Source organism: Lepidochelys kempii, chromosome 2 (assembly GCF_965140285.1).
Source record: "Lepidochelys kempii isolate rLepKem1 chromosome 2, rLepKem1.hap1, whole genome shotgun sequence".
Taxonomy (NCBI): Eukaryota; Metazoa; Chordata; order Testudines; family Cheloniidae; genus Lepidochelys; species Lepidochelys kempii.
In genome coordinates, this window is record NC_136381.1 from 212,908,904 (window position 1) to 212,922,239 (window position 13,336).

General features: G+C 43.0%; 1 protein-coding gene across 1 annotated transcript in view; it reads right to left on the reverse strand.

The window, feature by feature from the left end:
- HDAC9 (histone deacetylase 9) overlaps nucleotides 1–13,336 on the reverse strand; it is a 704,858-nt gene that overhangs the window by 61,725 nt on the left and 629,797 nt on the right. The window contains exon 24 of the mRNA XM_073333773.2: nucleotides 7,702–7,820. Within this exon, the coding sequence (XP_073189874.1) occupies nucleotides 7,702–7,820 (119 nt within the window). The remainder of the gene's footprint in view (nucleotides 1–7,701; nucleotides 7,821–13,336) is intronic.

The window sequence follows — 13,336 nt, forward strand, 5'->3', positions numbered from 1 at the left end:
TTCTACTGCTAACACAAGATCCATAACAGGCCCTATGCCAGTGGAGGATCAGGACCACGGCTTCCCCTTGACCAGGCTCCCTCCTGTTATGTCACATAACTGAACCAGCCCCTTCCCTTTCCTTACGCTGGAGGTGGTGTAGCTCTGAGAGGAGTGGTGGGTGAAGGAATCCTCCCTTCAGCAGCTGGCAAGATTAACTGGGGCCACAACTGCAGCCTCAAAACTGCAGAAATACCTGTGGTCCCTCTGAATCCTCTTCATAGGGTGTTTTAGGCAGTGGATCCACATGGCCCCCTGGTCATGCCACCTCTCTCCCTCATTGCCTTCAAAGCCCTTCTATAGAACTCCACTTCATGGTACGGCTTCTCCATGACTCAGACCCCCCATGAACTGCAACTGTGCAGTTTGACTCCTTTGACACCTTTGACTCCTTCCACAGCCTTTCAACAGACTGCTGGATTTGGCTCATAAATACTTGGTAAGCTAACCAAAGAAGGAATAGCTCTAGCTGTGGACTGTGCAATAAGTTAGTCTGGTGACAGATCCTCCAGAACCAGCATTACTATCATCAGAGGACTTAACTGTGCCTTTAAACTGCAGTGCTCTATTAGGCACGGCAAGGAGCACCACCACCCCAGGGGAATATCAGGGAAAGACTCTGCTTCATGGGCCATGCCTGGTATTGAATGGGAGCCAGCTGAAAGGGTATGGAGTAGTCATTTGCTGCTGATGTATTCATTTACTGTTCGGAAGCTGAGACCGGGCAGTGGCCCAGACTACACTTATTTTAAATAAAGTAACAGGCAAAAATGTGTGATTGCATTAATACAGGCTATAAATTAAACATGCTTCCCAAAATAACAGACCACAATCATTGGACACATAGCTGGTGAGACGAAAGCAACTGGGAGTCTAAGGGAGTTAGCCAGCTGAGTTCACCAGTGGAGGAAGGTTTTTTTATTTTGTTTTGTTTCCCCCCCCCCTTTTGTTAACTTGCAGGTAACTCCACAAGGAAGAACCCACAATGGGAGGAAAATAGTGTGTTGCCAACGCCACTGCTAGCTCCTTCTTTTCCTGCACCTGTGGGGTACCTAGTCAGACAAGCATCCTGACCTGGAGCCTTCTACCAAGATCCTGTTTTTGACTTGCTTGGAATGCAGCCTTCATGTCTGAGCCAATGAAAGCCAGGGAAGGGAAATCACCTGGTGTGAGAGGTGTCTGTTGGTGGAGTCCTTCAAGAAGGAGGTAAGAGAGCTGAAGGAGGAGGTGGCTAATTTGTGTAATATCTGGGAGCGTGAGGACTACATTGACAGGATGCAAATGGAAACATCTGGGATGAAGGATGGTAGCCAACTACAGATGACTACAGCAACACCAAAGGAGGAAAGAGAACTGGCTGCTCTGTGTGGAGGAAATTGGCTGCCTGCCACCTAGGGTAGGACACAGTGCTCCATCCTCCATGCAGGTCTCATTTCCAACGTGGTCAAGAACCAGTATGCTGTACTGGCAACAGGACGTGATGCCAATAACAGAGGAGAAGGAGCCATCTGCCATGAAGCGTGGGAGGCTCACGGCCACAGCACCTAACAGGAGGCGTGCTGGTGGCTGGGGACTCCCTTCTGAGGGGGATGGAGATATCCATCAATCTGACCTGTCATGATGCCCCAGGAAGTGTGCTGTCTGCATAGAGCCCATATCTGACACATAAAGAAAGGTTGTTGAGGCTCACTATCCCTCTGATCACTACCTCATGCTGCTCATTCATGCAGGCACTAACAGTATGACCCTGAGCAGATCAGCAGTGACTACAATGCTCTGAGAGTGATGGCAAAGGAGTTGGGGTGCAGGTTGTGTTCTTGTCCATCCTCTGAGTCAGGGGAAAACCCAAGGCAGAGACGCACACATCCTGGAGACAAATACATGGCTGCACAAATGGTGTCAGTAGGAGAGATTAGGCTTCCTTGACCATGAGATGCTGTTCTGGAAAGGAGGGCTGCTGGGAGGAGATGGGGTCCATCAAAGAAAAGGAAGAGCATCTTTGCCCATCAACTGACTAACCTAGTGAGGAGGACTTTACACTAGGTTCAAAGGGGGCAGGTGACAAAAGCCTACAGATAGGCATAAAAATGCAACCTTGACAGCTAGATGTTGTGGGGAACATGGAAAATTACAGTAGGGTCATAGGAGCAAAAAGATAGAAATCAGTGGGGGAATCTGCTCAATATCTTAGTCTATACACAAATTCAAGGAGTATGGGTAATAAACAGGAGGAACTATTAGTGCATAAGCCATAGGACGTATTAGTGCATAAGCCAAATTATGACTTAATTAGCATCACAGTGACTTGGGAAATATCATGCTGGAATATTCATACAGAGGGGTATATCTTGTTCAGGATGGACAGGAAGGGGAAAAAAGGAGGAGGTGTTACATTATATATCAAGAATATATACATTTGTTCTGAGGTCCAAGGAAGGAGGTGAGGGGCAGACCACTTGAAAGTCTCTGTGTAAAGATAAAAGGGGGGGAAAATAGAGATGATATCATGGTAGGGGTATACTGTAGACAATGAAATCAAGAACAGGAGGTGGATGAGGTGTTTTTAGAACAAATAACAGAAATATGCAAAACATAAGACTGGTAGTAGTGGGGGAATTTAAGATGTCTGCTGGAAAAGTAATATGGCAAAACACAAAATTTCCAATAAATTCTTGGACTGTATTGTGATCAACTTTTTGTTTCAGAAATTGGAAGACATAAGGACAACAGGACAGTCATTTTAGATTTTATTCTGACCAGCACATGAGAATGGGTTATGAATCTGAAGGTGGAAGGCAATTTGGGTGAAAGTGATCATATAATGATAGATTTCATGATTCTAAGGAAAGGAAGGATTGAGATCTGCAGGGACAATGGTTAAAAAAAACAGACTTTAAAAAACCCAGAGAACTGATAGTTATTTCTGTTTAAGAAGAAAATCTAAGGGAAGGAGTTTGGAAGAATTGGCAGTTTCTCAAGGAAGCAGTATTAAAGACACAACTTAAACTATCCCAATGTGAGGAAAAGGTAGGAAGAATAGTAACAGCCCAATATGGCTCCATCTGAAGCTCTTTAATTACCTTAAAATAAAAAAAAATAATCCTACAAAGAGTGGAAACATGGACCAATTGCTAAGGAAGAATGCAAAAGAATAGCACAACTATGCTGGTACAAATCAGAAAGGCTAAGGCACAAAATGAGTTAAACCTAGCAAGGGACATAAAAGCCAATAAGAAGAGATTCTTTAAATATATTTGGAGCAAGAGAAAGATGTAGGAAAGTGTGGGTCCTCTACTTAGCAGGAAAGGAGAGTTAATAACTGACAACATCAAGAAGGCTGAGGTGTTTAATGCTTATTTTGCTTCAGTCTTCAATAAAAAGGTGACCAGATAATCCACACCAATTAATATCGACAAGAAGGAGGAAGGAATGCAAGACAAAATAGGAAAAGCAGAGGTTAAAATCTTTTTAGATAAGTTAGATGTAGTCAAATCAGCAGGGCCTAATGAAATCCATCCTAGTATACTTAAGGAACTAGCTGAAACAATCTTGGAACCATTAGCAATTATCTTTCTGAACTCATGGAAGACAGGTGAGGTCCCAGGGGGCTGGAGAAAGACACAAAGAAGATCCAGGGAATTACTGACCAGTAAGCCTAACTTCAATACCTGGAAAGACACTGGAACAAATAATGAAATAATCAACTTGTAAGCACATAAAGAATAATAGGGTGAGAAGGAATAGCCAGCATGGGTTTGTCATGAACAAATCATGCCAAACCAACCCAATTTCCTTCAGTGACAAAGTTACTAACCTAGTGGATGGGGCAAAGCTATAGATGTGATATATCTAGATTTTAGTAAAGCTTTTGACACAGTCTCACTTGACAGTCTCATAAGCAAACTAAGGAAATATGGTCTAGATCAGGGGTTCCCAAACTTGGTTTGCAGCTTGTTCAGGGTAAGCCCTTGAGGGAGACGATTTGCTTACCTGAGCATCCCAGTGGACGCGGTTCGCCATTCCCGGACAATGGGAGCTGTGGGAAGCGGTGGCTCAGCCACCTTGTCTAGATGAACCCCTGGCCTAGAAGAAATTACTATAAGGTGGGTGTGCAGTTGGTTGAAAGACCGTACTCAGAGTAAGATATCAATTGTTTGCTGTCAAACTGGGAGGGCATATCTACTGGGGTCTTGCAGAGGTTAGTCCTAGGTATAGTACAACTCAATATTTTCATTAATGACTGGAATGATGGAGTGGAGAGTAGGCTTATGAAATTTGAAGATGACACCAAGCTGGGAGGGGGTGCAAGCACTTTGTAGGACAGGATAAGAATTCAAAATTACCTTGACAAATTGAAGAACTGGTCTGAAATCAACAAGATGACATTCAATAAAGACAAAGGTAAAGTACTTCACTGAGGAAGCAAAAATCACATGCACAACTACAAAATAGGGAATAATTGGCTAGGCAGTAGTACTGCATAAAAGGTTCTGGGTATTATAGTGGATCACAAATTGAATATGAGCCAACAATTTGATGCAGTTGCAAAAAAAGCTAATATCATTCTAGCATTTGTTAACAGGAGTGTTGCACGTAAGACAATTGTTCTGCTCTGTTCAGCACTGGTGAGGACTCAGCTAGAATACGGTGTCTGGGTGCCACACTTTAGGAAAGATGTAGATAAATTGGAAAGCATCCAGAGGAAAGCAATAAAAATGATAAAAGGTTAGGGTTAGGATAAAAGGTTTAGAAAACCTGACCTATAAGGAAAGGTTAAAAAACTGGGCATATTTAGTCTTGAGAAAAGAAGATTGAGGGGAGACCCGATAAAACTCTTCAAATATATTAAGGGATCTTATAAAGAGGATGGTGATCAATTGTTCTTCATGTCTACTGAAGATAGGACAAGAAGCAATGGGCTTAATCTGCAGCAAGAGAGATTTAGATTAGATATTAGGAAAAACTTTCTGCACTATAAGGGTAGTTAAATTCAGGAATAGGCTTCCAAGGGAGGTTGGGGAAAACCCATCATTGGAGGTTTTTAAGACAAACACTGGTCACGGATGGTCTAGGTTTACATGGTTCTGCCTCAGCACAGGGGGCTGAACCTGATGACCTCTTAAGGTCCGTTGCAGCACTATATTTATATGATTCCATGAGTACAGTCGAGTTACACCAGGGATGTATTTGGCCCAGTGATTTTCTCATTTGGATCATCTATCTTCATCCTTTTTCTCCCAGCTCTTCAGAGCCATGACTTGCTGTTCTGTTAACGCTTTACAGCTATTCCTGTGTGACTGTGCTCTGACTGAAGGCCATAAAATGCTCTCCATCAATGGTGCAGCATCTCTGTATTGCTTCTTTACCAAGCGGGGAAAATAGTCAAAGAATCAGTTTTCCTTTTTTGATGTAAATGTCTTAATTCTCAAGTGCAAAGATTGTATTGGGTCATTGGAAATCAGGGAGACCAGTGTATTAAATGGGTTCAAAACACTAAAAATATATAAATGAAATGACAATAATCATTTGGCTACAAGCTACAGTTTGGCCTGCAAAAACATGTTAGAATTTCTCTGTGCACTTGCTTGTATTGTACGTTTTACAAGTCTGAGAAGTAACCAATGATATTACTGTTTCTTCATGGATCCACATTTAGATTATCTTTGTACTTCTTTAATATGGAATTTGTCTCTCAAATGTTAGGTGATTTTTTTTTAATAGGCAGTATGCACTTTTCTCTATACCATATGCAGGATATATGCTCTAAAAACGTATGGTGAAATGTTGAGAATTTTGGTTGAGGGAAATAATAAAATCCTTTGGCTCTGTACAAAGGACTTTATTCGTCCTTTAGATACGTGATTATTATCTGGGCCTATATTTGCTTTTCCTTTAATTTAAACAAGAGCCACTTACTGTAAATCAACTTTTTGTTTACATTTATACTGGTGTGTATGTGTGGCCTCTTGTACTAAAATTTTAAGACAATTTCAGGTTCTGTATGTGCTACGCAAAGAGGGTAGGGTGGATTCAGAACACAGAGCGGATGAAGAAAAATTTTCTTCACTGTCAGGGTGAAATTCACTCCATTCTCCTTCTCAGTGTTGCGGGGGGGGGGGGAATAAGATACATCCTCCAATATACTGGTAAGGTGTGGAATTGCTGCACAGCCCATCCTGCCTGGAACAGCAAGTGGTACCTCTCAAGCCCACTGAGCAAGGGTTCCTAGCTGTGACATCCAGGTAAGTAAGGATCCCTCTGAACCAACAATTTTAGAGTCATTGTGAAGCCCTCTTGCCCTGCACACTGGGAGTGTTGAGCTCATGCAATCACAGCTCTACCCATTCACCTTATTTGTAAAGGATAATAATAAGGACTGTGCAGCGTGGAGGGACTTGCATGAGCCCTCCGCCAAGGGGGGATTTCACCCCCAGTGCATATCTTTGCAGAAGAAATTTAGAGATATAATAAATTAAAGGTCATTTTTTATTTGCACTCTGCGTGCATGTCACAATGCAGATAACATCCCAACCTTGAAGGAGATGGCAGTTAAGCTTCTGTGGCTGGTCAGCTCCTCACCATGGCCATGTTCTTGTTTCCTCTCCATTCCCACTGCAGATTAACACATCCCACTGGCATGCAAGGACTCATTGAGCTGAACCTTTACACAGTGCTCCCTCCTTTGCACACCAACACACAACTCCCACTGACTCCTATGGAGTGATTTTAAATTACACTAAATAAGGATCTGGATTAGAAAACAGTCTATTTTGTATTCCAGCATAGAATGTCAACAGTGTCTTATATATTGCAATGCTACACTGCGCATTGCTCTACATATTGTTTTTGGGCCAGATTTTTAAAGGTATTTAGGTGCCTAAAGATGCAGCTACCTACTGTAATTTTCAAAATGACCGTGTCACCTACTTCTTACTGATTTAATCAGCACATCCCTCGGGCCGCGCCACTTCCCGCAGCCCACATTGGCCTGGAGCAGCGAACCGCGGCCAGTGGGAGCCACGATCGGCCGAACCTGTGGACACGGCAGGTAAACAAACCGGTCCGGCGTGCCAGGGGCTTTCCCTGAACAAGCGGTGGACCGGCTTTGAGAATCACTGCGTTAGGTGCTTAAACTGGGCATCCAGAAACTGAGGCACTGCACATCACTAATTTCTTTTAAAAAACTTGACTTTCATGAACAGTGGTGTAAATCAGGAGTAACTCATTTAGTGGGTTACAGTAATATAAAAACAATGTGAGATCAGAATTAAGCCTCCAAATTTATCATGTTCGACACAGTTTAAAAATGACTAATTTATTACTTCATTTGGAAGTGGGGCCTGTTGAAAAAAAGCATGAAATCTCTGAAAGGTTATTTGAATGCCAGCAAAATAAAGCTTTCAAACCTATACAGAAATATGCCAAGAGGCTCTGCAACAAGGAGTGAGCTAGAATAGCTAAGATATAATTTTATTTGTATCACATTCAACTGGTTCCTGCGAGTTCTATGGCTACTCAAGGATATTAACTAAAGGACAAATTCTTCTGTCAGTTACACCAGGGCAATTTTATATGTGTATAAATGAGGACAAAGTTTGGTTCTAAAATGAAGACCTGTCCCAGAAGGACAGAAAAAAATAACCACTTTATGACTATACATACATTTAGCTGTGACTTTGTACCCGCCTAATGGAGCATCGTGGCCTTCCACAGCATCAAATCCCGCTGATACTAGGATAATGTCCGGATCAAACTCTTTGGCAATAGGCATAATCACAGTCCTGCAGAATAAAAAGGCAGCCAGTTACAAACTACAGCTCACACCTTCATTAAGCATACTGCTTGGCATGATCCCCAAAATCCTCTATACAAAAACAAAAGTCTGGGCATCAAAATCATTAATATCTTCCTTTAACTAAATTCATCATCATTGTATTTAGTCAAAAAAATCCAACTTTTCCCATCTCTGCTTTCATTCTTTTTCTTTTCCAATTTTCTAGGGTTTTTTTTAAAGTACAGGTACATGTGAAAACCTCTAATATTACACACACATCTGTGCCTGTTTTATCCCGCTGCCTATAAAAAGCTGTCTCTTCCAGGGGAGTGACTAATGGTTTACAGAGAATATTCAAAGCCTCAGTGGAAACCTGGACGGCTCCAGTGAGTGCGAACTTGGTGTAAATTTGAACTATAAATTTCTTTTGGGAAAATGTTTGCTTTCCAAACATATTTTTTCTTAACATTTTAAAATGTTTGTCGAGGTGGGGGGTGACTCTAGCAAAGGAAAAACATGAAATTCCCTTAATCAAATCCAGGCTACATTGTCAAGCCTTTCCAAGGTCAAGCATAGCAGGAATGTGACAACCACAAAATAGTGACAGCAACCCCTGCTGGTTTCAGTCAGATAATTCAATGCTTCACATTCCCAAATGTTCTCGTTTTTTTAACCCTTTCCTTCACGTAGGTTTTATCCTGGGTTAGGATTTTTATTATTTAGCTTAGCTTTTATCAGCATTTAAAGATTTCTTTAAAGCAAATTTATTAAAGAGAAGGTAAAGCTCAAACTGGATTCACAAATATTTTCTTTGACTTGACTTTTCAGGATTCCTGCTCATACGTTGGCTTAAAAATTACAGGTTCAAACGCTGATACTTTATTATTGTTGACTGAGTTTAATTCTGAAGGTCTTCAATTATATTAAAAGTCAATTAAGATGCTAATCTAAATTCACTAACTCCAGACTTCAGACTGAAATTCTTCTTAAAATGGATATCTTTATATATTAACTATGATAGCACCTGCCTTATTTCAAAGCATATGTCCATTTCCTTACTGATACTGCACATAGGAGAAAGAAGAGCATGTTAAGGATCTAGGTTTCATGTTAAATAAGTTAGACTGTTAACAGTTCTTGTCCATTCTGTGTGATTTTTGTTTCTGCATTTTAATTTCCTTTGTTTTGTTCCAAATTCCTCAACAGTACTTTTAACACTAGTGACCATATCCTGCACTCTTTACTCCCCCAAAACTCCACTTGTGTTGCAGTCAGTTGGAGTTTTATCTAAATAATGAGGGTAGGATCAGGACACTGGAGAATCAAATGGCTGTCAAGTTAGCTCAGAAAAGAGGAGAGTTCAGCTTTACTGCAGGTCTGTTACGCTTATTCCATTGAGATTGCACTGAAGCACTACAATGCAAGTATGCAGACAATTCCATAAAGACAGAACAATTATTATGTAATTACCTTTAAAGAAAGCTATGTTGAAAGAACGTTAAGTTTGTAAAGCAAGTAGTCAAAAGTTAGGAAATGCCTGGGCAGCCTTAATCCAGCCCCCCCCCCCCCCGTGCATATTTATTATGAGACAGTATCTAAGTCCATGATCACTGCCTCATTCACTACACACCTTCCAACTTCTGCAACAAACAAGGCAGGGGCCCTAAAGACATCAGCCTTCTTCATTGCACAGCCCCAAATTCTCTCTGAGAGCATTGTGCATCCTGTGCACTGAATGAGGCGGGGATGATGTGAAGTCCCAGCCCAGGTAATGCTTCTAACTCCCTTCTCCCTCATACTCCCAGCTCCTGCTCCTGACCTACTGCACTGCATCTCTCCTGCCATCCTACCACCACCCTGGTTCCTCACCCCTCTGCATTCCAGACAGGCTGCATATTCCTTATCCAAGCTGACAGCATGCCAGCAGGGGCAGCATTGAGAGCACAACAAAGAACAATTGCAGGGGAAGTCCTGCTCAGGCCCGTAGTCTCTGTGGGGAAGGTGCATGAGTAAAGTCCCATGTTTGTCGCAAATGCAAAATAACACAAAATGAAAAAGAACATAAAAAATGGCATAAAACAAAAATGCACCCTGCAGTGGCAGCTCCTGCAGCTCTTGTCCTTCAGGGCTGGATCCAGATCCCTGCTCTGGGTGTTGCAACCTGGCACATGGGATCACAGTGCTGCACAGGTTTGCCCGGGCCCCACTGATGAAGGGGCAGCTGGGTCAAACCTGAGCAATGCTGCGAACCCATGTCCAAGTAACAATGCCTGGCATGGGGAACTGGGCCTAGACCTGCAGGACAGGAGCCACTCTTGCAGAATGAGTGCGGGTGGGCTTTATCTGCAACCCCTTGGGGCCTCCCAACCCCAAAGTGCAAGACCTGATCTCTTCCCCCAGAGTTTTCCACCTCCTGCGGGCAGGACCCAACCCCTCACTAGGTTCCCCCTCACCCAGAGAACAGGGAAAATATATAAGGAGGAATAAGTGAGGGGTCCTCAGGACTAATGGGGGACCTGGGGGGCTGGGACTCAGCAGGGGAGGTGGAATATTTAAGGGGGCTAGGGAAGGGGTTTCTGGGCCTAATAGGATTGGGGGGCTGAAGGTCAATAGGAGAGGGGTTTGACAGGTGTCAGCAGTAGTATTCTGATCACTGACATTGCTGTAGCTTGGAGAAGGCTGCAGGCCCAGCTGAGGGCAATTACGCATTTTCTGATGGGGGATTGTGAGCCCCTGGGTGACAATCACTAGGTTAACAAGGTAATTGGGGAGAATATAAGGAGAGGAAACAGGAAGCCAGGGGAGCTCAAGAGGTGCCCAGAAGGAAGCTCCAGAGAGTCAGCCTGAGCTGGGCAGTGAGGGCTGCAGGGGAACCTACCATGCTGTAAGCCTGTATTGCACAAGTACTGTTCTGTAAGAGGGACATAAATGCACACCTTGGTGAAAGATAAACAACCCAGTGTGTATGTTTGTGATGGTGAAACCATCTGAACTGGCCAGGCTGCGAGATTCACCAGGTACTGACGGAGGCGCCCTGTTACAAGGGGGGATATATAAGAGGGCATGAGGGTGCCTGGATTAATGGGTAAAATAAAAGAACAAGAAATTCCTAAAACAAAACAATTATAAAAAATAAAAAGAAGATCATGGGTTCTACAGTTGAGCAGCCTGGTCATCAAATAGTATCTGTGAATGGATGGAGAATGCTCGCTACAGATTGAATCTTTGGAAAGTGTAGCTCCCATATTCTAACAGGTTTCTAGTGAGCATATGCAAACTGAGGCTATTATTATAACTTGACCACATTTGGTCACAGTTCCCCTGGGCAGCCAATAGGCTTATCCCTGATATCAGGGCATCCCACCCCATCTGCTGACCGCTGTTCCCTCTAAGCTGTGCGCATGTGGGCGCGCACACAGATCCTAAACCCCGTGCACACAAATATTTGCACAGAAGAAATTTTTTGCGCACACAGCCTGTCAAAAATTAGAGGGAACACTGCCGCGGACCAAATTTCAAGTCCCTGCTCCAAAGCCTGGAGACACTAAAGTGTCTCAGTGAAATGGCTGTAAGAATTTTTTAGCTCAGGCAAAACGTGTTTTCCTCTAATCTTGTTCACAGAAACAGCTCAAGCATTTTAGCTGAAACGTCCCAGAAAAATTCAGACTGAAGCAAAAACGCAGCATGGGAAATTTCAGCTGAAATGGTTAAATTATGGGAAAGTTATAAGTAATGAAAACAGCATCTTACAATTGGACATGTCAGGCAACCATACTTAACAGGCGTCACTATTTAGCGCCACCTATAATGGTAGTAAAAAGTCTGTCCAGAGAGGATACATGGAAACCTCCAGACAAAAGAAAGAGATGACTTTTACAATGATAGTAACTGGAAAGGTGGGGGTGACATTTAGTACGGTTCTGTCAGTGATAGCTGAGACTATAAGGTTGAGTAAATGCCTTAAAACACTTTTCTGAAAATTAGCAAAAAGAATGAGAAATTCTGCTTTTGAGAATGCAGATGTAAAGCATCAACTTGGATGAATGTATTTCACACCAGAGCAGTACCGCCACTCCCTCCACAAAACAATGAAGTTACTTTACAAACTGGCAGACTTTTGCTAGTACGATTCAGCATATTGCACACAGAGTTGGCCTATGAAGACCAGAAAACCTGTGTCATTGCTTCCCCTCCCTTTCATCCCTCCAAATCTGGAGGTAACTGGAATATCAGGCTTAATCTAATTCATCTTTCATGTTTTAATAATAAAAATACATGTATAGTTCTTTTCTTTTCAAAATACTAAGGAAAGTATAATTTGATTGCTAGGATAGAAAGTTAGTCCCTATTTTCTTCTAAAAATCATTAGTTGTTTATGGTTCTCACTACAGCAGCCCAAGGCTGGTCTTTGGCCTCCAAGAAAACCATGGCTGCAGGTTCACTGATTTTGGGGAGGACTCACATGGTAATGGATTCCAGTGCTCCATAAATTGCTGCTGATAGCACTAATGTCGCTCTCTCCCTCAAACCTAGCAACATGAATCTAAGCTGGTTACTCTGTTGAACAACCAATATGTCTGTAAACATGACGGGACAGTTCATCATGAAGGTATAATGCGCCTCGTCTAATGGACTACATGTAGAATTGAAAGCCAGGGATGACTCCTCTCTATGTCCAGCTCTGACAATGACTCCTTCTATGGCCTAGGCAAGTGATGGAACATCTCTGCTTACATTCCTCCATCTATAAAACCAAGACAGTGATACTTTCATACCCCATGGGGTTGCTGTCATGAATAATTTGTTTGACTCAAATATATAGATAATGCATTTCACCAGAATGCGCACCGAACCCTGTGGTCACAGTGGCTCTCACAGACCCCCAACTTCCTTGACTTGTCTGGACAACTGTCCTTTGCAAAAGCTTTTAGAAGTTGACCACCATGCAGAGCCCTGTTCAAGCTGCACTTCATCAGGGCTGCACTTCATCAGGAGGCTGGGGACCCCTTGAAGATCCATCCCTTTCCCCCGCCCATACTTGAGGCTCTGTTCTTCCCTGAACCCAAGTTTTGTTTAGCTCCGGGCAGAAGGAACAGTCAGAGAGCAGGTTACAGCTCCCTGATCCTGTGCTGGCCTGGCCAAGCATCAGAGAGAGCAGCCCTGGGACCCTGCGTTAGTGAAGGATCTGCATCACACAGAGAGCTCCATCATGATCTACCCTCCCTCAGGCACACCCATGACACCAGTGTGGGGTGGGGTAGTTGGCCCATAAGCCGCTTCACTGAGTTTGCACCAGAGTGAGTTCACCCACGCCATGGCAATTCTCCTCTGGCCTGCTTCAGCCAAAATAAGTCTGGATCTGATAATAACAGAGGGAAAAAAACAATAAAATTACATTTGGGTGTATTCTAAAGAATCATTTTGTTAGCCATCCCTAATTCCTCAGGACATACCTATGCTCAATAGCATATCACATCTGACGGGTTCTGGTTATGATGAATGTCAAAACACTTCTTACAATCC